This window comes from Tasmannia lanceolata, unplaced genomic scaffold (genome assembly GCF_043159265.1).
Source record: "Tasmannia lanceolata isolate RefF3 unplaced genomic scaffold, GAP_Taslan_0.1 ptg000037l, whole genome shotgun sequence".
In the NCBI taxonomy this organism is placed as follows: Eukaryota; Viridiplantae; Streptophyta; class Magnoliopsida; order Canellales; family Winteraceae; genus Tasmannia; species Tasmannia lanceolata.
Window position 1 is genome coordinate 22,357,628 of NW_027518714.1, and position 25,517 is coordinate 22,383,144.

The 25,517-nt window shown below is 39.8% G+C and overlaps 1 protein-coding gene and 1 long non-coding RNA gene across 3 annotated transcripts in view; one reads left to right on the forward strand and one right to left on the reverse strand.

Moving 5' to 3' along the window:
- Window positions 1-9,594: 9,594 nt before the first annotated feature.
- Window positions 9,595-11,421, reverse strand: LOC143861741 (uncharacterized). The gene is made up of 2 exons (XR_013240008.1): window positions 11,115-11,421; window positions 9,595-10,094 (listed from the first exon to the last, which is right to left on the reverse strand). It is a non-coding gene; the product is annotated as an uncharacterized LOC143861741 (long non-coding RNA).
- A 3,073-nt stretch (window positions 11,422-14,494) lies between these two features.
- LOC143860935 (Basic-leucine zipper (bZIP) transcription factor family protein) overlaps window positions 14,495-25,517 on the forward strand; it is a 29,772-nt gene continuing 18,749 nt past the window's right edge. The window contains exons 1-2 of one of the 2 annotated variants that reach the window (XM_077371796.1): window positions 14,495-15,224; window positions 15,360-15,453. In XM_077371796.1, coding sequence (XP_077227911.1) covers window positions 14,789-15,224; window positions 15,360-15,453 — 530 coding nt within the window. In that variant the 5' untranslated portion in view covers window positions 14,495-14,788. Of the gene's footprint in view, window positions 15,454-25,517 lie in introns of both variants that reach the window. The other variant, XM_077371795.1, reaches the window with a different exon arrangement.

The window sequence follows — 25,517 nt, forward strand, 5'->3', positions numbered from 1 at the left end:
TTTGACATCCATTTGATGGATTTCCAGGTTATAGATTGCAGCTATGGCAATAAAGATTCTTATTGTAGTTATTCTGGTTACAGGTGAATAGGTGTCAAAGAAGTCTATTCCTTCTTTTTGCTTGAACCCTTTAGCTACTAATCTAGCTTTATATTTATCTATAGTTCCATCAGTTTTTAATTTCTTCCTAAAGATCCACTTGCAACCAATAGGTTTGCAATCAGGAGGCAGATCTGCCAAGATCCATGTCCCATTACTCAAAATGGAGTCTATTTCACTATTGACAGCTTCTTTCCAGAATGAAAAATCTGGAAGGGACATTGCCTCTTTATATGTCTTTGGATCTCTTTCTAAAAGATAGGCAATGAACTCTGGTCCAAAGTTTTTCTCTGCTCTTGCCCTTTTACTTCTTCTAGGCTCTACTGATTCTTCAGACACTAGATGGTCTTTATCTTAGATTCAATGGGTCTTTTAAGTGTGTTTTCACTTAGACTAGTCTTATAAGGGAATAAGGTTTCAATGAATTCAGCATCTTTGGATTCTATTATGGTGTTAGGTTGCATATCAACATGATCTGACCTATAAATCAAGAACCTATATGTACTATTGTTTTGTGCATATCCAATGAATGCACAATCAACAGTCTTAGGACCTAACTTAGTACTCTTAGGATCTGGAATCCTAACTTTAGCTAAGCACCCCCACACTTTAAGGTATTTAAAATGTGGTTTTCTATTCTTCCATAACTCGTAAGGAGTTTTGTCAGAATCTTTAAAAGTTATCTTGTTCAGAATATAACAAGCAGAGAGAAAAGCCTCTCCCCATAAATTTTGAGATAATCCTGAACTTCCTAACATAGAATTTACCATGTTCATTAGAGTTCTATTTTTACGTTCAGCAACTCCATTTTGCTATGGAGAGTATGGTGCAGTAACTTGATGTATTATGCCTTGGTTTTCACAAAATTCACTAAAAGCATTAGAAGTGTATTCATCACCTCTATCAGATCTTAAAATTTTGATCTTCTTTTCTAACTGATTTTCTACTTCAGTTTTATACGTAATGAATTTATCAAAAGATTCATCTTTATTTATAATAAGATAAACATTACAATATCTAGAGAAATCATCTATAAATGTAATAAAATACCTTTTACCTCCTCTAGTTAAAACATTGTTTAAGTCACATACATCACTGTGAATTAAATTTAATAGTTCTGTTTTTCTTTCTTCTACTTTGTGAAAAGGCTTCTTAGAGTACTTTGATTGCACACATATTTCACATTTCTCTACTACTTGATCACTTTTAGGAATTAAACCTATGGTCATCATTTTCTTTAAAGATGCATAGTTAACATGATCTAGTCTACCATGCCATAAACAAGAAGAATCAGTAATATAAGCAGAAGAAGATGAAGCTTTATTCATAATGTTCTCAGTTACATTCAGTTTGAATAAACCCTCACTAGAGTAACCATTTCCAACAAATTCACCACTTTTAGTGATTACAAATTTATGAGCCTCAAAAACCAGTTTAAAACCTTTCTTGATCAGAAGTGACCCAAACACCAGATTCTTTATTATATCTGGTACATGAAGGACATCACAGAGCTTTAGAACTTTTCCAGATGTAATCTTCAACAGCACTGTTCCTTTACCCGTCACAACAGATGATGACGAGTTTCCCATGAAAAGCTGCTCTCCATCCCCTACAAGCTCGTAGGAAGAAAATACACTTATGTCACTACATGTGTCTGGTGGCACCAGTGTCCACTCACCAGTCATTCACGTTACTAACCAGGTTCACTTCAGATACTACGGCCGACAGATATTGATCTTCAGCCACATTAGCCTGAGGCGCATTGTTTCCTTGAGGATTTTTCTTCTTATCTTTTTTTCGACAGTTTTTAGCATAGTGACCTGCTTTCCCACACACAAAGCAGTTACCCTTCTTTTTCTTGAAATCCTTATTATTTTTCTTGAAATGACCTTTTCCTGATCCAGATGCAGGTTTAGAAGAAGTTTTCTTTCCAGATGAAGATTCAATGAGATTTGCCTAAGAGTTAAACTCATAGGCCTTAGATTTATGTTTTCTGAAACGATTTTCATCTTCAGTTCTAAGATAAACAAACAAGTCTTGAAGAGAAAAATCATTTCTGTCATGCAATAATGTGTCTTGAAATTTCTCCCATGAAGGTGGTAGTTTTTCAATAATTGCACCAATTTGGATTTGTTTTTCTATTTTGATCCCTCTAGCAAGATTGTCAGAAACAATCAACTGGATCTCATTCACTTGATCCATAATGGATTTTCCATCTACCATCTGATATCAAAAATATTTTCTAATTAGATGTTTTTTAGAACCCGCTGCTTCGACTAGGTATTTCTGCTCTAGAGTTTCCCTCAACACCTTTGCAGACTCAATTCTAAAAAATACATCAAACAATTGATTGCTGAGACAACTCAGTATATGACCTTTACAGAGATAGTTATCTCTTTTTCTTTTCTCAGTGATATGAGTTCTAGCAGGTTCTTCCTCATTAGGTAATGAGTCAGGATCATTCAAGATATAGTCTAGGTTTAGAAAAGTCAGAAAGAATCGCATTTTTTCCTGCCATTTACCGAAATCCGATCCGTCAAATTTCTCCGGTCGTTCGGTTTGGGAAGCCATGATGATTAATTTCTAATAATCGAAATCCCAAAAATTACAGATCACAGATCGTAGATTTGCCTTAAGATTGTTAGAAAATTGATGTACAAATCTGTAATTTATGATTCGAGAATACCTTATAACAAATTAACCTCACAACTTGAAGATAGAGATCAATAATACTATTTTCTGCAATAATAATCTGTAAAGAAAAAAAATCGTTAGATCACTTATCGAGTTGAGGCACGAAGAATCTTCGCTGTCCTTAAGGCAAATCTCGCCTCCACTATGACGAATCAACGGTGCAGATGGGCGTCTCAGCGTATGCCTCCAGGATACAACAACTCTCGCTCCAGGGGTGTGTACTCACGCAGCCCGGATGCCTAAGAACTGGCTTATATTTGCCAAAAGCCTTGAGCAGAAAACCAGAGAAGAGAAAGAGCATAAGAAGAATCTGCCAAGGATATTTTTTTGTTTTCTCTAAAATCAATTTTATAGAAAGGTAATCGACATGTTAGGGTGAAACATCGCACTCTTTTAGTGCGTGAGAGACGTTTTCCAAACGGTCACTAAACCACGATTAAGGAATCTCAAACGGTAAAAAAGAGTTAAAACAAAATAAATAAATTCTTGACTGTTAAAAGGAAAAATAAATAATAGAAAAATAAAAGCCTTAGGTCCACGCGCGCGGCCGGCCGAGCTGCGCCGGGCCAGGCGGCGCGCGTGTGTGGTAAGATCAAAAGCCCACCGGACCCAAGTGGGTGATCCGTGCGCGTAGGATCCCATGACCTCTTACTCATTCACAAGGCTAAGAGAGTGAAAGTATATATATGGCCACTCTCATCCTCTCACACTTCCCATCTAGGACTAAAGTTTTCTCATGACTTTAGTCTTTTTGGAGGGAAGCCCAAGTAATTTGAATGAGAAGCCCAAAAGCATACATATAATGACTAAAAACACCCCATTGTAAGTTTGAATTACAAAAAGACTTTTTTCACATAAAAAGTCAACACTTGGTCTTACTACGAGGATGGCAAACCGACCTATAAATGATAATTAATTAACTACATATTATATTAACTACTTGCGCAGTCCATGAACATGCACCATGAAAATCATACAATAATAAGCAATAAGAACATCTCATATGGTAGATAAATGATAAGCAAGTATTCAACATATCTATGTGTTGGGGTAAAAATTAGTACACAATCCTGGTCAAACACGTGGCACCCATGGACAAAGATCAACTAGGAGTATAAGGGTCATTTCTCACCTCTTTTAAATACCCTAACCTTAGAAACCGACCCTTAGAAGGCAATCTTACTGGCAGCAAGATAAACTTGGCAACTAGTTTCTTAGGAAATTCAACCAATCGCGAAGACTCCCCACGAGGGCAAGTTTCCTAAACTGCCTAGGATTCTGAAGTCTACATAAAGGGACCAAACTCCAAGGTATGCAACTCTCATAACCACCCATAAGCTCCCCATGTCCTTGTTTGGATTCTCTATTGTTGAGCTATGTTCTGACTTAAGTGTCGAAGGATTCTTGGGAATTAAAACTCTGGGTCTCCATAGCGATTTTCTCTCTGGGTGCAAGTCGTATCCAAACGCCGAGCTCAACATCAACCGCGCATCCATAATTTAGTACAGATTTCAGCATCAATAGATTGGCACCGCCCGTGAAAATTATAAAAATAAGAATATGGGCGGTATGGCAACAGGGAGGAGCAATCGCACTCACCTGGGATCGCCTTATGAGGCAATACCAGTTTGATTCAGGGGCTAGGAATTTTCTAGAATCGCAGAGGGGAAGTTAGAGAGGGTCAGTGTCGCACGATTTTAGAAAAAAAGACTTATGCTGGTCTTTTAAAAAAAGATGATGAACTCAAAACATGTTGAAGAGCAGCATTTGCGAGTCCAGGATCTCTCTTGGTTTTTATTACGAAACAGAGATGGTAGAGTGTTTGACGATTTAAAAGAGATGAGTTTTCCTTTTCGTTTTAGCAGAGGGCATTGTAAGGAGAAGAGAGCTCTCCATTTTACTAAAGAGAGAGGAGCTCTATGTTTTGTGGAGGTTGTATGTAAAAAGGGGATATATGAGTAAACGAAAATAAGAAAGCGGGGGGGGGGGGGGGGGGGGGGGAGAGGTCAAGTAAGGTTTTATGGTGGAATGTCACAGTAGAATTTTGGTTTCAGAGAAGAAGTTCATGGCATGATTTGAAGGGGAGGATTGGAAAGTTTTGCCAGTAAAAAAAATCAAGTTTTTCTTCAACTCTGGTGAAATCTATTGCACGAAGATCTTTTTTTCTTCCTGTAGTTTTCAACTTATTTCACGCTAGGAACATCCACCGCCAAGCACCAAAAGTCTAGTTTTCATCAACTACTTCATCAAGCTTTCATTAGAAGTGAGAAGTTCTTGATCTTCCAGCAAATTCTTAACTCCTAAATTGCAGAACTTAGATGGATTTGCTAGAATTGTAGAACTTTTGCTCCCGTGAGGTAGAAATTAAATGATGGAGTTGATAATTGTGATTCTGATTTTGAAATCACTCCAAAGACTACGAATTAATTCTGACTTTCAAAATGAGAATCACTAGAATTTTTAAAGAACACAAACCTTAGTCTTTCCTTCCCCTTATTCCCTATTTCTTCGATTCAATGGTGTACTATGAGACATTCAATGGACGCTACCTTGAAAAAGGTATTCTCTACTAGACAAGCTATCAAGTCATTGTTTGCAAGGCGATTGAACCAGCACTCATTTGATTGTAGGCGACACATTACTCAAAATCAAGTTACATTTTTATTAATTGGAAAGGCATTTGAAAACTTCGATCGAATGACTCCTCTCTCTCTCTCTCTCTCTCTCTCTATATATATATATATATATATATAGAGAGAATAAGGTTCCTGCGCTTAACCTCAGAAAGGGTTCCTGCGGTGGCAATGTTATTTGCAGATTATAACCAACCTCATTGGCTGAAAGATGAGGACCCACGTGAGAATAAAAAGCTCAAAACGAAAAAAAAGAAGACACCGTCGAACCCTTCTTCTTCTTCTCTACGTTTGGGTTTTTGGGTTTTCCTCCTCTGCGTGAGAGGGTTTCAAGCTCCCCTTTGTCTCGCCTCTCCTCTTCCGCCAAAGGGATTTTGGCGCCTCTCTCCGTCTAGCATCTCTTCTTCTTCCAAAGGGTTTCTCGCCTCTCACTCTCGCTCAAGTTCTCAGGTAAGTGGTTCGAACCTCTCTGTTTTTTTTCTTCTTATAATCTGTGAGAGGGTTTTGTTTTTTTCCCCTCTTTTTTCGTTTTTTCCCCTCTAGGGATGGGTTTTTTTCTTCCCTAGTGAAAAAAAAGAAGACACCGTCGAACCCTTCTTCTTCTCTACGTTTGGGTTTTTGGAGCTCTTCTCTGCTTCTCTCTGTCTGCCAAAACGAGGTTCTCTTCTCCACACGGCGGAAACCCAACGACGTTGCTGCCACTTCTTCAACCCAAAAAGGTCGGTCCCCTCTTTCTTTACTCCTTTTTTTTTTTTTTCCCTCTTGGGTTGGGATTTTTTCCTTTTCCTCCTCTACGGTTGGGTTTTTTTCGTTTTTTTCCCTGGTGTGTTTTGATTTGTTTTCCTTTTCCTCCTCTACGGTTTGTTTTGATTTGGTTGGGTTTTGGTAAATTCGAATTTGGCATTTTGCCGCCGTGTGGAGTGGGAGATTGTAGAGTTCGTTGTTTGTACGCAAATCTGCAAATTGTTTAAAACCCAAATAGAACCCTAATCAAATCATCTTCTTTGATTTTTCTTTTTTTGGGTTGTCAAAACCATATGGTTCAGATTATTAGGGTTCCATATGGTTTTTTTGAATTTTTTTCTTTTTTGGGTTGTGAAAACCATATGGTTCGAACCCTAATAATCTGGACGAAAACCAGATTTTTTTTCTTCCATGTTTTCCTTCATTAGGGTTCGAACAACATTGTTCCCATTTCATTTGATTATTTGGGTTGTGAAAACCAAATTGTTACTCTAGGTTTTTTTGGTTTTTCCCCTCTCTAGGTTTGTTTTGATTTGGTTTGCTTTTGGTAAATTGTTGATTGGCATTATTTGCTGAATTTTTCATGTGTTTGCTAAAACCACAGTTTTAATTGTCAAGAATTAGTACCAGAAAATCAGCAAGAACTCAACCGCTTCATCTTCAAATTCCAAGAGGCAGCCGAGCTTGATAAGCTCAGTCTTTGAAAACATGACTATGCTTTGGGAAGCAATACAGTGATGAAAATGACCAAACCCCCCATCCGATGGAAACAACAAAAGAAGCCCTATTTCAAGGTATTCCCCCTTCATTGATACAATTGGGTTCAAAGTACTTAAAATGTTGGCAAAAAGTGGATCTTTAGCTCAAATGGTAGAGCACTTGGGAGAGAGGGCATGACCCCAATTTTTCTCAAGAGGATGGTGGTTCGAATCCACCAAGATCCTTAACTTTGTCTCTGCGAGTGAACTGAGAATGCAGGATCTGCTAAGAATCTGGTTTTATATTTTCATGCACTATGTCGAACTTCCATAATTTTTGAAGTTGAATTTTTGTGGCAGCTATTTGCAAAATAATCAGTTAACCGGTGAAGTTAGTGTTCTTGGGGGTTTGCCTATAAATACTCTGTAAGGCGAAATGAGAAAAAGATGGAAAGGCTCTTTGAGATCTCTTTCAGTTAGTACATATAAAGGTAGTTATTGCTTAGTTAACTTCTTGTTTTCCTCTTCCTTCAAGCTGAAGTCCCTTGATTTTCTGAGATGGCAAGCTTTAATTTTGCCTGAGATGGAGATTTCTGTTCTCTAAAATATTGAATTGTGATGTGCATCATACACAATTGAGAAAGATTTTTGAGGCACGATATATCCAACAAATAAATGTTTTAGATCATCCAAATAGGTGGCCCCAATATACTTTTTTCTTCAAAGTGGAATCCTGCCAGTACACAAGCATATATTAAGTGCTCTAATCTTTCTATGTACTACAAATTCTGTATACACTAAACATAACCAGAGGTGTGGCAGCTAGTTCAGGAAACATGGCTCAATTCCTTTGTTCCTGAGGAACGACAGTACATTGCATTGAGTCCCATTCAAACTCTCCTTCAAAGTACACAAATGTAGTGTCCACATCTTCTGTAAGAAAAGCATGGTATTTCCACTGAATGACAATAATGAAACTATGATACATCAACAGCTCTTTTTTAGACAATTTCAGCTCCACCTGAATCCAACTTGGGGTAGCATAAATTTAAAAAAATCTATTACACTTGAAGTGACATGGCAGTGACATGGTCCTTTCTTTATCCCAAGTGTTGCAGATGGAAAATAAAGTGGCTGACTCTGTCACTAAGGAGGGTGTTGGCAAGAAAATCCTAGTTACATGGATATTGTCATTATGATGACCCTGGCCGTTGCTTCTGCTGCTGTGTCACAAAACTCAAGCAGCCACAAAAAATCTGCAATGAAATTTGCTAATTATGACTAACAAAAAGAACACAAAATCAGTTCTACTAGAGTGCTTACATGTGACTAAAACATGGACAGCAATATCTGATGATTCAACCTACAAAATGCACCCTTAATGTCACAATAATACTTCTCTCAGTTGATGCGCAGAACTGTTAAGCTTTTTCTTTGTTAACAGCCTATAATATTTTTGAAGTGGAGAAACTGTCATTTTGAAGCTATTTTGAAGCTGGCATTTGATAATATCACTCCACCCCTCTTTGAAGCCACTTAAGATATGGTAGGTATGTTTTCCAAAAAATTTCATGCTTTATAGGAAAAGCATGTTTAGTAATACTGAAGTTCAGTACATGGACGGCCCTTTGTTGAATTGCTCTATTGGGGCATGTCAGTATGATAACCAAATGGATGTGCTTGACTGAGTATACCGAAAAGAAGAAAAGAGGAACCTATGTACTTGCTACTATGGAAAACATAAAGTCATGTCCAAGGAAGGGGGAAAACGACTGACTACCCTGGCTTCATAAGCAAAATCTAGAAATAGATCATCTCCTGGTTAAACAGCAACAAAATAGCCTTTTACAAACCACAAAGAAAACACTATGTAGAAATCCAACGGGCCTAATCTGATCCAATCGATTGCAAAACAAACAAGAAAACAACAAGCACAAAGATAACACAAGTGTTTTACGTGTTTCAACAACGGTGAAACAAACGCAAGAGATTACAAAGAGATAAACGCTCAACACTCACAACCCCAAAAGATCAAACCTGAGAGCACTCAATGTCTCTTTCTCTCATCTCCCAACTTACCATTGAGCAAAAGCAAGTTGGGGAAGCACAAGACAGCAGTGACTTAGTATTATGCCTACCTTTCTCTCCATCCCTGCCACCAATGACGAGAAATTAAGAAAAAATTAAATAGTGCCAGTTCCTCAACCAAGATTCAGCATTGACAGTCAAGTCATAACAATATTTTGACAGCTTACCACACCATCCTGCAAAAATCTAAGCCATTGAATTTTCAACTCCTGCTGTATGGGCAAATTTGCTTTTACACAAGATATCTTCAAAAGATGTACAAATTGGAGAACATCCTTCTGAATGGCATCTTGCTTTACGCCAAACTGATTTTTTTCCTTTTAACCATTACACTAGTCGGATTGGCCTACAACAAGTTGGTAAGTTGAACTATGAGAAGTCCCTATTCGAGATTATTTAAGGGATATTTAGATGAGTTCTAGGAACCCTTTATGCTTCCAAAACCACAAAAAAAGTTGATCTGCAATCCAGTAATTGTTATTGGAAAAGCAAAACAAGAAAAGTCTTGTTCCAGTGACCCACAAAATCCCTAAGATCGTGTGAAACAAATATAGCAAAGAAACAGGATTAAAATGCATCATCACGGTGGTGTGATTATGTCCACAGCCAAACCAGCAATAAAATATAGCCACCATCCAGAAAGAAATTATATGGAGTTACCTCCCTTTCATTAATTTTATTCTCTCACTTTCACATAGAGGAGAAACAGAGACCCCCTACTTACACTAACTACAACCATCATTGATACAAAAAGCCCGAAATTCCTTCAATGACTGTATTCCTTTTTGGAGTTCCCTTGATACAATCGTGTCCACCGATCCAAAACACCTCTAGTTCACACCTTCCCAAAATTGTTCTCAACTAAGTTATGAATTCCATTCCATTCGCCATTTTGTTTTGGCCAGTGATTTCGTACCGAAATGTTTCTGTGAGATTTTGGCCGAAATTTTGTACATAGGCAAATAAGAAAATTTTGCATAAGCATGTTTTTCGTACATAAAACGGACTTCAATTAAAGATGAACAAATGTATCTGCCCTTTGCTTCTGGGCATTCAAAAAGGAATATCTGTGCAGAGGCCACATCGTCTATATGCACGAGTGTTGTCTTCTTGAGTACTTTGCAATACTCCTGATCACCTGGAATATTAAGGCAAGGTAAACCAATGAATGCCTGAATAAGAGTAGAAGATGAAGTAGTCCTGGAGATTCAAATCCAATAGGGGAATTTGGTAATAAAGAAACAAGGGTGATTACTCTAAAAACATATGTAATTTTATAACTGGAAATCTAGTTTCTTTCATGGGAAGGAACATACAAAAGAAAGGACTAAGGAAAATACACAGATCAGCACTACATGCCATGAAATCTTGAGATTTAAGCTTTGAAAAAGAGAGAACAAAGCATTGACATTCTACAAGGTTGCATATTCTCTATTATATGGCTTTACTGATCTTGTGAAACCACCAATTACTCGAAAAGGTTGGATTCTCTCTACTCTAAATTATACAAAACAAGTGAATAATCCACTAATCCGAGTCATTTTCATTGAAATAGCCTTCAGATAGCCTTCAAGGAGCCTTCAAAACCAACCCTCAAGCAACCTTGGAGCTTCATCATCCATTTATGAAAAATTGTGTTTTAAGTCTAGGATTTCTTCACTTGAAAACCATGAAGCCCTAAAGCCTAAAACGAAAATCAGATTTGGTAAGAATCTGATGAAAAAACTTAAATCCCATCTTTAAAAACCCATTCTTTAAAAAAAGATGAAGACCCTAACCTAAACCCTAAACCCCTAACATCTTAAAAGCCAAATCATAAGATCATAAACCCTAAGATGAAGAAAGCCAAATCATAAGATCATAAACCCTAAGATGAAGAAACCAATAGCTGTAAAAAAAGGGTGAAAACCGTAACCTTACACAGATTAAAAGAAAAAAAAAACAGAGGGAAGAAAAATGGTTGCAGAGAAGCCATCAAGCGGTTGAAGAAAACCTGAGACGAATGGGGGAGCTCTAAACCCTCTCACTAGGGAAGAAAAAAACCCATCCCTAGAGGGAAAAAACGAAAAAAGAGAGGAAAAAAACAAAAGCTGTAAAAAAACAAAACCCTCTCACAGATTAAAAGAAGAAGAAAAACAGAGAGGTTCGAACCACTTACCTGAGAACTTGAGCGAGAGTGAGAGGCGAGAAACCCTTTGGAAGAAGAGGAGATGCTAGACGGAGAGAGGCGCCAAAATTCCTTTGGCGGAAGAGGAGAGGCGAGACAAAGGGGAGCTTGAAACCCTCTCACGCAGAGGAGGAAAACCCAAACGTAGAGAAGAAGAAGAAGGGTTCGACGGTGTCTTCTTTTTTTTCGTTTTGAGTTTTTATTCTCACGTGGGTCCCCATCTTTCAGCCAATGAGGTTGGTTATAATCTGCAAATAACATTGCCACCGCAGGAACCCTTTCTGAGGTTAAGCGCAGGAACCTTATTCTCATATATATATATATATATATATATATATATAAATGGGGTTAGGCAGACCCCAACCAGAGACAAAGACATGGAATCACAATCGAGCATAGGGGACTCCAGAGGAGTCTTCATTTACAATATCCAAAAGGGGTTGAGGGAGAAGATTAATTGGAATGCTTGCCCCTTTGACGGGACAGTCCCATTTTGATGAGTAGTCAGCTCCTCTATTCGCCTCTCTCCAAATGTGGGAAATCATCAGGTTGGTCCTCATTTCATATGGCATTCTCCTTTTCTTCCAAGGACAGCTGAAGTGTCCTTTTATGATATTTACCGCCAGCAGGGAATCGGATTCGATCCATAACTTTTGATGGTTCTTTTCCATGGCTAGGAGAACCCCTTGGTGAATAGCTTCCAGTTCTAATTCTTGGATTGGGCTGGGGCTTCTTTCAATCGAGAAATCAGCCGCAATGTTCCCTGATGGGTCGCGAATCAGGCCTCCAGTGTTGGCCAAATCCCCGACAAGGGATGCATCGGAATTTAATTTGACGAAACTGCCTGATGAAGGAATCCAAGAGCAAAACTTGTTGCCTTTGTTTTTCTGGAAACAAGGGAGGTTTAGGAGCTGAGCCAGATCCTGCCCCCTCGCGATATTCTCCTCATCAAGACCCAAATGGAGGCATCTAGATTTTATGGAGCTAATGATATCAGCGATATTCTTGTGATTGCTTCTGCTACTGTGCATCCTAAAATTTCTTTCCTTCCACAGATTGAAAAATAGCAGAATTGAAAGCAACCCCCATGGCAATTGTATAAGTAGTATGTAGGATTTTTGCTCCAACACAAGCCAAATCTCTAAATCTTTACAAAAAGATGTATTATTTCATTAATCTTATCTTATGTCTGTCGGTTATTTTCTTAAAAACAAAAGGTTTTCATTCTGCATTCATAAACCCACAAGCATGATTGTCATTCACTGACAAGGAGTTCCTTATAAATATCTACAATCGTACATTCTTCTAAATATACAAGTTAAAACTAAGATCAATTCGTTGTGGGTTTGGATCGTCAAAATCAAGTCTGATTCCGACCTTTGGTTCAAAATAAGAACAGAATCAAGGGGTGGAATGGACATCGGGCATAATTAGAGGGGGAACAAATGCTAGAATATGTTTCCCGCCCCAATAGGTGGTATTCTAATTCTGCTCCGGTCAGAATAAAAATCGTACTAACATTATTATTATTATTGTCATTTCATTTAAGGGAGAATCAGAATTTGAATCGGCATATGATGTCGATTCTAATTCCTGGTTCTAACAATACAAATGCAACCAGTAAGATGGACTCCTTCCTTTTAAAGCCCTAGGCAAGAGAGAATGCGAAGCATGGAACCCAACGGACTAATCCAATGGAAGGTGAGCCCAACATGAGGTAGCAGTAACAAAAGACTTTTTCGAGATATGTACTTATAGGGCATCGCATGAGCCGAAGTGAGGTTCATTCGGCTAAATAGTCTTAACTTAGAAAAAGGGGGCCAGGGGGAGGGGTTGTATTTAGTATCACAAACAATGCATTAGAAGACACACAAAAAAAAAAAAAAGGCTTCAATCGTCGGACCAAATATGAGTTTTATTATAACCAAATTCGAACTTTATTATAATGATCAAAATACCTCAAAATTAAAGGTGAATTTTCAAAGAATTACTTAGCACTTTTCTACATCCGAATGGTGTATGTCCATTTTGCCCTCCACTTTTGGATGGTTAGGATGATCCTATGGAGCTGATTTTTTGTACACACCCTATCTATGTAAGGGCCTTTCAAATGAATGCTTTGGATCATCCTAACAATGTGGGCCCACATGTGTTTGGGCCCTCAAGCTCATATACGCTATATGAGCTTCGAGCTCACAATCATTTTCCTAAAAAAATTAATATGTTTTTTTATATTTCAAACATAAAATCGCTTTTTCAAAGTCTCAAAGTAGAAATATGACTTACACCTTAACTATCATTTTATCCCAAAGTAGGGTAAGTCGCACACATCCTTGGAGACAATAATTGAAAATAGTTAAGTCACATGCTTTCTCTCTCACACACACTCTCTCTCCATGCTCCCCCTTCCCTTCCCTTCCTTCCTTCTCTATCTTCACTTCTCTCTAGTTAGTCTAATGCTTAGGAATGGATCATGCAATGAGGCCCACTTATTTTGATGATCTAAACCGTTCATTTAGCAGTCTCTGATGTATTTGGTGTAAAATGGATCGACAAAAGAAGTTGTACATTTACCCCAACAATGGTCACACCCCAACATTTAAGATCAAATACTCCCCCTAATTTATCCCTCACATCGGAATTTTGTTAGAGGGGTAAATTATTGGAGAGAAAGCATATTCCTCTAGAATAGTTGGAAATGGGTTACTCTCTTATTTACGCTCACTCACTCGGGGAGAGACCCTTATCTTATAGTACGAGCATAGTTTTCACTCTGAAACGACTATATCCGAATGGAACGACTAAACCGAGAGGGCGAAGGAAGTAGGAAACAAACATCTCCCTCTGCGCTAGAGTCGTTAAAGGGAGGCTTCCTTAGATTAGAATGCCGCTCTTTTAACGAGCAAATGAGACTATATCCGGCCTAATTCTTGCAAATGAGATGTCTCAAAAATCCATGGAGAGACGCCTTGTGATGAGCAGATGAACGGTTCCGATCACCCAACACATATACCACGTGTATATTGTTTGGGGTCCACGAGAGAGAGAGAGAGAGAGATTCACATTCATCTGTACAATAGAGAGAGAGAGAGATTCACATTCATCTGTACAATACAGAGCGAAGACTAACCGTTCCTAGAAATTTCGAAAATAATAATAAGCATTTAATGAATTAGATTCTTAAAATATTTTTTCCATTGAACTTAGGAAAAGCAATTGAAATAGACACGATAAATTCGCACCGCTGCAGGATAATTCGCATCCCTTTAAACGGGGTATGTGGCAGCAGACTTTAACCTTTTTAACCTCCCAGTGGTGCGAATTATCCTACAAGGAGTGCGAATTTATCATTGAACTCTAATTTTGCCTTATTAAACCATTCAATTTCTCCTTTCTCAGAGCTTCAAAATCCCTCTCCTCTTTTGTCTGTATCAATGCTCTGACTATTTATCAATGTAGCAATCTCATCCTCCCTTCGAGGTTGAATTTGAAGAAGAATCGTAGTCTCTCTGCTCATTTCTCGAAAAATCAACTTAGCTTGTGGCTAAAGCTAAGTTTCTTGATTTACAGATCTTAGGCCATTAATTTCTAGGGTTTATCCTTTTGTAATGACCCTAAATTCCCTCATTTTTCTAGGGTTTTGTTAGGTTTTGAAGTTCCTATTCATGGAGAAGGATAAGTCACCTGGATCCGGGTTACCACCTCACTCTAACCGTTACCCTGCTTTTCCTTCGACATCAAACCCTTTCGGTTTGAAATCCGACCAATCTTCATCTCCGGCTCCTGCCACACCGGATTCCGGCCATTTTGGTCCAGATTCCGGGCATTTTGGTCCGGATTCTGGCCGATTCAGCCATGACATTAGCCGGATGCCGGATTTTCCGCCGAAGAACCGTGGCCACCGGAGAGCTCACTCTGAGATCCTTGGTCTTCCTGATGACATTAGCTTCGATAGTGATCTTGGTGTTGTAGGCTCTGGTGATGGTCCCTCATTTTCGGATGATACTGAAGAAGATCTTTTGTCCATGTACCTTAACATGGAGAATATGGAGAACATGGAGAATTTCACTTCATCTTGTGCCACTTCTGGGTTACAGCTCGGTGAGCCTTCTGGGAGTGCTGTGGGTGCGAATGAGAATATGGGCACGGTCTCTAGCGAGAGGTCAAGGGTTAGGCACCAGCATAGCCAATCCATGGATGGATCCACTTCTATTAAGCCTGAATTGCTTGTTTCAGGTGGAGAAGGTTCTTCTATGGCAGATACAAAGAAAGCCATGTCTGCTGCAAAGCTTGCTGATCTTGCCCTCATGGATCCAAAGCGAGCAAAGAGGTAGTTTTTTTTTTTTATTATGGAAAATGGAATGCTTCATATAGTCATCTAATTCTGGTCTGTTAAATGATGCAGCTGAATATTCCTTTTAGTCGAATTCACTATTGTTCCAAAGACTGCATTTCCTTGTACATGGACACCACTTCTTCATTTTTTTTTAATGATTGGACACTTCTTTAGGACATTTTTTATTGTTTCTTTCCCCTTTAGAGTAACTTATCAAATCTTACTTCTACACAAGTATGAAATTAGGTCTCTTGGTGTGTGTTGTGGCTAAAATCTTTACTGGCTCTTGGAAATGGTCTCTCTCTGAGTTGGATCCTGGAGATGACCTGCGCTCATGGAAAGGAGGGTTGGAGTGTGACTCCCGGGGGCTCTCCGATGGTTAAGTCAGATGAGGCAACAATATGAACTGAGCTAAGTGAGGAAGAGTAATGAGAGTGACTTATGGGATGTGTACCTCATCTCGAGAGCCTTTTGGAGCCTCTTCCCGGGCTTCCCGTCGGCACTCTAGGCAGCTTGGGCGAGATGGTTGTGAATGCTGACCTGGTCCTTCCGATCAGGGCTTGAAATGAGCCTTGCCATCTAGAGTGGAGGACTTAGCTTGAATTAGGGCCACCTACTACATACCTAGCTCGGTAACAATTAGGTTGCCTAGGCCCAGGGAGTGGACTCGCTTCAGACGACCCGTGTGTCTATGAGGACACCTTAGGGTATGTTTGGTTGCACAAGTGCCATTCATTGGAATTTCAACTGCCAATGAATAGAGATACATTAGCACGATTAAATACGGCTTTAGCTTCTACCTCTTGCCCCCAGCCTGTTCGTCTGGGATTGTGCACTCCATGATGAAATCGGTGAGGACTTGGGACTTTATTGCCAACCAGGGTTTGTAGCGGATGTTGAACTCTCCCAGCTTAACCAACCAATTAACCAAACATTCTGAAGTGTCTGGTGTTCGGCTTCTGAAGGACTTTCCTCAGCAGTTGGTCGGTTGACACATTGATGATGTCAGCTTGGAAATACGGCCTTAGCTTCTCAGATGCGACCAACCCGGGCATATGCTAGCTTCTCAATCCTATTGTTCCTTGTGTTGTAGTCGTGCAACACCTTGCTCACCTAATTGATTGGCTTTTCGACTTTTTGCTCTTCTCGGACGATAACTACGCTTTGGGCTACCGGGCTTACTGCCAAGCACAAGAATAGTTCCTCCCTGGCCTCCAGCTTTGTGAGGAGAGGTGGTGAGCTGAGGTAATGCTTAAGCTGTTCGAAGGAATTTTGGCATTCCTCTATCCACTGAAACACCTTCACATTCCTTAGTGCTTTGAAGAAGGGCTGGCAGGCACTTTGCGCCGATTTTGACAGGAATCGGCCTAGTGCTGCTATGTGAATAGTGAGCTTTTGTACTTCCTTGATGGTCCGAGGAGGCGACATGTCCAAGATGGCCTTTATCTTCTCGAGGTTAGCTTCTATCCCTCCTTGGCTGACCACGAATCTGAGGAACTTCCCCACTATCACTCGGAAGGCACATTTTATCGGATTTAGCATTTGCCCATAAGAGTAGGTCGAGCTTGTTAGATTTGAGGCTAGGGTTAGAATATAGGAAGAAGAAGAGGAGTAAAGAGATGGAGAGAATGGAAGTCAACTTAACTAACTATTTTGTATCTTAGGTGATTTTCTATGAAAGAAAGGAACAAAACCTATTTGAGTTTGCTCATTCTCTGACTGAGAAACATGGAAGTCTGTAAAAAGCGGAAGTCTAATTGTGAGCGTTCTCGGGGCGTGCTAGGCGATAATGCATGGAAGTCTGTAAAAAGCAAGAACCTCCGAAGATTCGAGCGAGTGAAGGAGCGGAGATTGGCGGAAGGGTTGGGGGATTGGAGCTGTATTAGATGTAAGTACAGGAACTTCAAACGGAGGGTTGTAGGCGGTGTTTGTGAAAAGATCTGGTCGGGTTTAGGTTATAATTTCCCAAATCTTACATATGAATCATATGTGGCTGGTGTGGGGAGGAGTTGAAGAATGGCGGTGCATCTATTCCTTTGAATAGTTCATCTGAGGAGATCAATATATCCACTGGAATATCTGTTAATCTGGTGTCTGTTCCTCTAAGGTCCATTGGTATTGCTGACCTCAGCCTTTGGGGGTAAAATCAGATCCGGTTGGTTCGGTAATGTAAGAGCTTAGGAAGGTTGGCTTCGCCGTAAATGCGGTGCCGGAAGACCTCTTTCGGTTTACAAAGTTGATTCTGGGGAAGTTATGGTTTTCCCTCCTATGGGGGTAAATCTCCTCAAGATTCAAAGGACATGGCTAGTTGTCGCTAATTCTCCTTTTGTGGATCTGATTCCATGGGTGGTGTCCAAGAGATGGTCTTGTGCATTGGTGGCGAGTCACTGGAGTTCCTTCCGAAGCTTGGTGTGAGGAAAATTTCAGATTGTTGGGTGAAAAAATTGGAAGAGTACCCATCCTGTTCGACAGGAGTTGGGTATACTTCAGCTTTGGTCCAGATTTCATCTTTCGGAGATGCTGGTTCCTCCATGGTTATCCCCTCTGCTATTGATGGGTCTATCCTACGGGTTCGTGCGGAGAAGGTATCCAGTATTCGTGAATCTGGGGATATGGAGGATACTTCTCTGGATGATAGCAAGGATGATTCTTCTTTTTCTGGTGAAGATGGAGCGGAATCCACTGATTATGGCGATGTGTCGTCGGCTTCCGGTGAATCTCTGAGAATCGTGCATGATAGCGAGATTGGATATCTTGTGCTAGGAGAGGTGCAAGATAGCATTCCTGTATCTGGCGGAGATTTTGAAATTCAAAATTCAGTCTCGCCATGAGAAGTATCAGAGGCTTGAATAACACATGTAATGATCATAGGGCAGGGACTCCTGGGGTTTTTAATGATTTTTATGACATCATTTCGACTCTTTCACCGAGGAGGTTGAATAGTCATAATTTGAGCCTGGAAAGTGGGCCTCGCGCGATACTTTCTCCGGAGCAGCATATGGTGATGGGCTTGATTTCCCTCTTATTATGGGCCCTGTTTGGTCAACAGTTTCTCGGCCCATTGGTGGAACATTAAATATTTCTAATCCTAGTTTCTTTTTATCCCCATCTAGCCCTAGAAAGGGGGGTTCTGTGGAGGTGGAGTTCATTTCTGGAATATATGATTTTCTGGGCACCGAAGAGGTGTTTCTCAAGTTGAGGAGAGGATCCTCATCATAGATCGTCGGACCTTGGAGTTTCTCCTGTGCGGCTTGATTTTGACGATGATGTTGAAGATGATGCACTGGATGAGGTTATACAATCTCCTCGGTTCTATAAAAGGGCTGGTGAGAATGAGTGTAGGGAGGTTGTTGCAAGTTTCCCTCCTCAATGTCTGATTGAAGAGGCGCCTAATGTGGATGTGGATCTTTCGTTCTGTGCTGTGGATCCCATCAATGTTGAGCTAGTGTATGATCGTGCGGGTACTGTAAATGATTCCATCATTCGTTCTTGTCGTCAAAATTGCCGTGAGGAGTCTGTTGTTCTGGGCTGCCTTAGTGATAATGGTGGTGGAGTTGGGGGTTCTGGCTCAGTAACTGGATTTATTGAGGGTCTTGATCGCGAGGCAAAGGAATTACAAATTGTCCCATTCATGGCTGATGAAAATGAGAATCAGGATATGGCCTTGGTGGAAACATTGCGGGGGTTCTGCTCTGATGTGGCAATTGCAGTGGAGGGTAGGGTATCAGAGAACACAACTTCTATGGTGAATATGGGTTCAGGTGGAGGGAGTGTTGACCCGGAGATTGTTGAGATATTTATTAATCATATTGTTTCTACTGGTAAGATATTCGGTTTATCATTTATTTTGTCAGAGGCTGATTTGAAAAATATGTCGACACAAAAGGAGGAATGTGAGTGTAATTTGAGAAATCGAAGCGACATTAGTTGTCTTGAAGCCTCTAAGATGCTGATTAGGGAGCTGCATAAGCTGAAATCTGAGCTGAAATTCCATTCTCCGGTTAGCAAAGAGGTGGAGGGGAAGATCCTGAAGTCGAGTGGATGGGAAGCAAAGGTCAAAGGTGAAGTCCAGAAGATCTAGTAGAAAACAAAGATTGCAAGCTGGAATGTGAATGTGATGGGGTCTTTGGAGAAGAAAACTCATATTAAGAAATTACTTAGCGAGTATAAGCCGGATGTGGTATGTATTCAGGAAACCAAGTTGTCTGGGATTGACTGATTTGTCTTGAATGGTTCGTGTGTACCTATGCATTGGGATTTTTGTTCTCTTGATGCGGTTGGAGCGTTGGGTGGTATTCTGATAGCATGGGATGGGAACAAGTTCGAAGTGGTGGAGTCCTGGGTAGGAGTCTTTTTTGTATCTGTAGTATTAAGTGATATTCGAAAGAAAGATGTAAAGATTTTTTATGGGTTTATGGGCCGGTGTTGAGGGGGGAGAAGAAGTTGTTTTGGGAGGAGCTGGACAGTGTTAGGGGTAGGTGGGTTTTTCCTTGGTGTGTGGAGGGAGATTTCAATGAGATTAGATGGGTGGGTGAACGGGTTTGTTGCACTAGGCCCAATAGCAATATGAAAAGATTTTGAAAATTCATTGCGGATTGGGAATTGGTTGACTTAATTCTTGTAGGGTAGGAGTTCAGTTGGGAACGAGGGAGTTGCAAAAGCAGGATTGATAGGTTTCTGTTTTGTCGTAGGTGGTTGGATTTGTTTCGAGGCGCGAGACAAATTGCTATTGATCATTCGGTTTCGGATCACTGCTCTGGAATTCTTGATCCTCAAATGGAGTCATGGGAGCCTTCTCCATTCCAATTTGAGATTGCTTGGCTCATGATTCCAATGATGACGGAGAAGCTAGGAGGTTGGTGGGGAGAGTGTTGTGCATCAGGCTTGTCGGATGTGGTTATTGGGGCTAAATTAAGATATGTTAAGAAAAAAATTAAAAGAATGGAAAGTGGAGAACATTAAAGCTTCCGAAGCTAGAATGGTATGGCTTCGTGAAAAAATCAGGGAGGTGAAACTTAAAATCATTGTGAATAGTGCAGCGATGAGGAGGTTGTTAACTTACCAACTTCTCCAAAAGCTTAAGCTATTGGAGAAAGGCGTTATTTATCTTTTATACTTTAACACTCCCCCGCACGTGTGACCCACTTGGCAAACACGTGGCACATGTGGTCACACTTTCGGCCGACCATCGCATGTGGATTTTTGCTATCCGGGAGGTTTGAACTCGAGACCTTTGGCTCTGATACCATGTTAACTTACCAACTTCTCCAAAAGCTTAAGCTAGTGGAGAAAGGCGTTATTTATCTTTTATACTTTAACAGAGGTGTTAGAGTTCGGTAAATGTAAGGAGGAATTTAATAGTTTAATTTTGCATGAGGAAATCACATGGAGACAAAAGTCTAGATCCAGATGGGTCAAAGAGGGTGATAAAAACACGGCTTTTTTCCATAGTGTCGCGAGTGCAAGAAGGAGGGGTAATTGGATTCATTCTTTGAATGTCAATGGGGTTAGATGTGATGAGAAGGGGGTTATTAAGCAGGAGGTTGTTGATTTTTATATAAAGTTATATTCCTCGGAGAAGGAAGGGTGTATTATTCCGGAAGGTGTAAATTTTAACAGTTTGATGGTGGAGGATGCTAATAATTTTGAAAGGCCGTTTACGGAGGAGGAGGTTGAAAAGGGTTTGTCTTCTATGGTGGGAGACAAAGCTCCTGGACTGGATGGTTTTTGTATGGCTTTCTTTCAGTTTTGTTGGGATTATGTGAAGGGGGATGTCATGAGATTTTTTCGTGAATTTTTTAGTGGTTTGGAGCTTGATCTTGGAACTTGTTCGACTTTCATTGCGCTCATTCCGAAGATTAAGGGTGCCTCATCTATTGGAGAGTATCGTCCTATTAGTCTCGTCGGGTGCCTTTACAAGCTTCTGGCAAAGATTCTGGTTTCTAGGTTAAAGTTGGTGATGCCCCTCATTATCTCAAATTACCAGTCTGCGTTCGTCAGTAAGAGGCAAATTCTTGACTGTTCCCTTATAGCTAATGAGACCATTGACTATTATGCTAAATGTGGAAGGAGTGGTGTAGTATGCAAACTGGATATGGAAAAAGCATATGATCGGGTGGAGTGGCATTACCTCGATTATGTGATGGGTAGAATGGGTTTTGAGGGGAAGTGGAGAGGTTGGATGGCGAAGTGCATTTCTTCTCCATGGTTTTCTATTTTGATTAATGGCGCTCCTTTTGGATATTTTAAATCATCGAGGGGGCTTAGGGAAGGTGATCCCCTGTCCCCATTTATCTTTGTTATGGTTGTGGAAACTCTCAATGGATTGATTGCTAAAGGGAGTGCTGCTAAGCTTATTCAAGGTTTCTATGTTGGGTAAAGAGAGGTGGAGGTTACTCATCTTCAATTTGCGGAGGATACATTGCTTTTTTGTTCGCCGGAGGTCGAGTCGGTTCTTTATCTTAAAGCTATTATTCGTTGATACGAATTGATTTCTGGCCGGCGTGTTAGTTTCCATAAGTCTAAGTTGTATGGTGTTAATATGGATCATGAGTTGTCTCTTGGTTTGGCGGGCATCGTAGGCTGCAAGCTTGATTACTTCCCCTCATCTTATTTGGGGTTACCATTGGGTTTTGGGAGACCTAATATTGCCAGTTGGGTGCCAATTGTTGAGAGGGTGGAGCGGAGATTAGATACTCGGAAGAGGAACCTTGTCTCTCGGGGTGGGCGATTTACTTTGATTAAGGCCGTATTAGCAAGCATTCCGGTTTACCAGTTGTCGGTTTTTAGATGCAAGGTGAGTATTTCGAGAGAATTGAACAGATTCAACGAAGATTTCTTTGGGGGGGGGGGGGGGGGCTGAGAAGAAGAAGGGTATTTCGTTAGTGGGGTGGAAAAATGTTTGTATGCCGATCAAAGCAGGTGGGTTGGTGATGCAGATGGAAATCACCAAGAATAGTTCGGTTCGTTGGCGTGGAACAAGTTTCTTATTTTTTAATTTTTATTTTCGTCATTTTATTTGTAGTATTTTTTTAGAGCATCAAATCTTGTTCTTTTGGCCTGATTTTGGTAATTTTAGAAAGAATTTCGATTACCTATCTAAAGAGCCCAAATTACGCGATTTGGACTTGATTTGGCTAAGTTATTGGCAATTTTAGGATATAGTAAGTGTCTATTACGAGATTACTATTTTAGGTAAGTTTTAGTCAAGTTTTAGGTTTTATTTATGTTATTTTAGATGGATGGCTATGATTAGTTGCTTGGGTATGAAGTTAGTTTTTATGGTTTCTTTTCTATAAATATATGCTATGTGAGCATTGCAATGGATTTTGGATTATTGAATGAAATTTGCCTTTAGGCTTTTGAGTTCTTTTGAGAACTTTTGGTTGCTTGGTTTAGCACATGCAGGAGTATTTTCTAGTTTCGCTCTGAGAAACTCGACTTCGACGAGATTGAAGTAAATCACATCCCCTTCGACGGTAATCGAAGTATTCTATTCCCCACGACGGTCTTCAGAGGGCCCCTTTTTCATTTATATTATCAATCTTGCATCCGCTGCTGTGCAACGAAGAGCGTCCATATTTTTGGACTGCTTCAGTTGGTATCAGAGCACAAGATCTTCCTTGGGTTGAAGAAATTTGGTAGCGACGTTTACATGGATTCGCGATGGCTACAAGGTATCTTCGGTCACTTCATAGAAGAGTTTCTGAATTCCAAGATTGGGAGGTAACACCACACTTAAAATCGTTTTATTATTACCTAGAGGAAGACATCATAAATTGGGACTCACCACCAATTCATGATGAATATTCGGAAGATGGATATTTGATTATTTCTAAAAGTTCAGATGATGAGCAATTTATTTTTGATGGCGACGACGTCATTAGTGAATCACTCGAAGCAATAATTGATGCGCCTTACGAAATCTTTAATGGAGAAACAAAAGAAATTATATCTGATAGTATATTAGATGAACTATTGGAGATTGAAGAGATGGGTGAACGTTAAAAATATTATATCAATTTCTTCATCAAATTATATTGATCCGTTTTTATTGGATGTTGTACTGAAACCTACGGTGAATATTAATGAATTCAAGCTGGTTCAAGTTCAAGATAGATTATATTTTTCTCTTCGGGATTATGAAGCGAGATTTGATCTTCAACAGTTTCAATTGATGAATGTTCTTCAGTACTTTAAAACTCGAGGACGAGTTTTTTTGAACCAGGGGAGTATGATGCGGACGGAAATCACCAAGAATAGTTCGGTGCGTTGGCGTGGAACAAGTTTCTTATTTTTTAATTTGTATTTTCGTTATTTTATTTGTAGTATTTTTTAGGGCATGAAATCTTGTTCTTTTGGCCTAATTTTGGTATTTTTACAAAGGTTTTTTGATTACCGATCTAAACAGCCCAAGATTACGTGATTTGGACTTGATTTGGCTAAGTTATAGGTAATTTTAGGATGTAGTAAGTGTCTATTACGGGATTACTATTTTAGGTAAGTTTCAGTCAAGTTTTAGGTTTTATTTATGTTATTTTAGATGGATGGCTATGATTAGTTACTTGGGTATGAAGTTAGTTTTTAGGGTTTCTTTTCTATAAATATATGTTATGTGAGCATTATAATGGACTTTGGATTATTGAATGAAATTTGCCTTTAGGCTTTTGAGTTCTTTTGAGAACTTTTGGCTGCTTGGATTAGCACCTGCAGGAGTATTTTCTAGTTTCGCTCTGAGAAACTCGACTTCGACGGGATCGAAGTAAATCACATCCCCTTCGACGGTGATCGAAGTATTCTATTCCCTACGACGGTGTTTGAAGGGCCCCTTTTTCATTTATTTTATCAATCTTGCATCCGCTGCTGTGCAACGAAGAGCGTCCAGATTTTTGGACTGCATCAGTTGGGTATTAGAAGAGTTCGGATAGTGAATCAGTCTTTGTTAGGCAAGTGGTTGTGGAGGTTCGGAGAAGAAGAGAGTGCTCTTTGGGTGAGAGTTTTTGCTAGTAAGTATGGCTCGGATTTGTCTCGTTGGGTGCCTGAAGATAGTTTTTCGAGGAGAGGTTGGGATTGCCGATTCGAACGAGGCGGAAGTGCGGGCTGCTCATCAAGGAATAAAGCTTCTTGAAGGGGAATATCTTAATAATGTTGTAGTGGAAGGTGATTCTATTAATGTTATCCGATGGTTATCGGCTATGAAGCACGGGTACGGGTACGACACGACACGGGTACGTGGGTACGTGATTTGCCAAAAAAACAGGGTGCGGGTACGTTCGGGTACGCCGAATATAATAATATATTTTAATATTTTATTATATATTTATAAAAATAAAATAAATAAATTGTAGAGCAATCAAATAACAATAACATCACCAAAATGAAAAATTCTAATATTACTCTTCATTTCATAAGTGATTAAGTTCCATATTTCATAACATGAGGCATCAATACATCATTCATTAGAAAAAAAGTCTGTCACCAGTGTGTTGACCAGTGCTTGACAAGATGAATAATTTTTAGAGACCAAATTATGAGATTTTTTTACCGGACTTTTGGGATTTAATAATGTTTGGACAAAATAGATTTTATGAATTTTTAAAATTTGAAAAATACCCCACCGTTTGGAAGTTAAGAAAGTTAAAATTTTGACCCGACCCTTTTTCTTTGAATTTTGTACTAGAACTGGAGAGTTGACTTTTTTTCCTTTTAGATTTGGGTGTTGAAACTATTTTTAATAAATCCAAAAGGGGGGTATTCCATTATTTACATGTAAATCTTAAGTAAATGGACAATAAAATAGTAAAGACATTTACAAGTAGATAGAAGTACAGGAGAGGAAAGAGAAGCAGCAGGAGAGGAAAGAGAAGCAGCAGGACGTGTCGGGTACGCGAGGTGCGCACCCGACACGCATTTTTTTTTAAAACAATGGGGTACGTACCCGGACGTACCCGCACCCCATACGTGTCGGGTGTGGGTGCGGGAGCCCCGGGAGAGTACCCGTGCTTCCTAGGTTATCGGGTTCTCATAAGTTTCCGTGGAGGTTAGCCGACTTTTTTAAT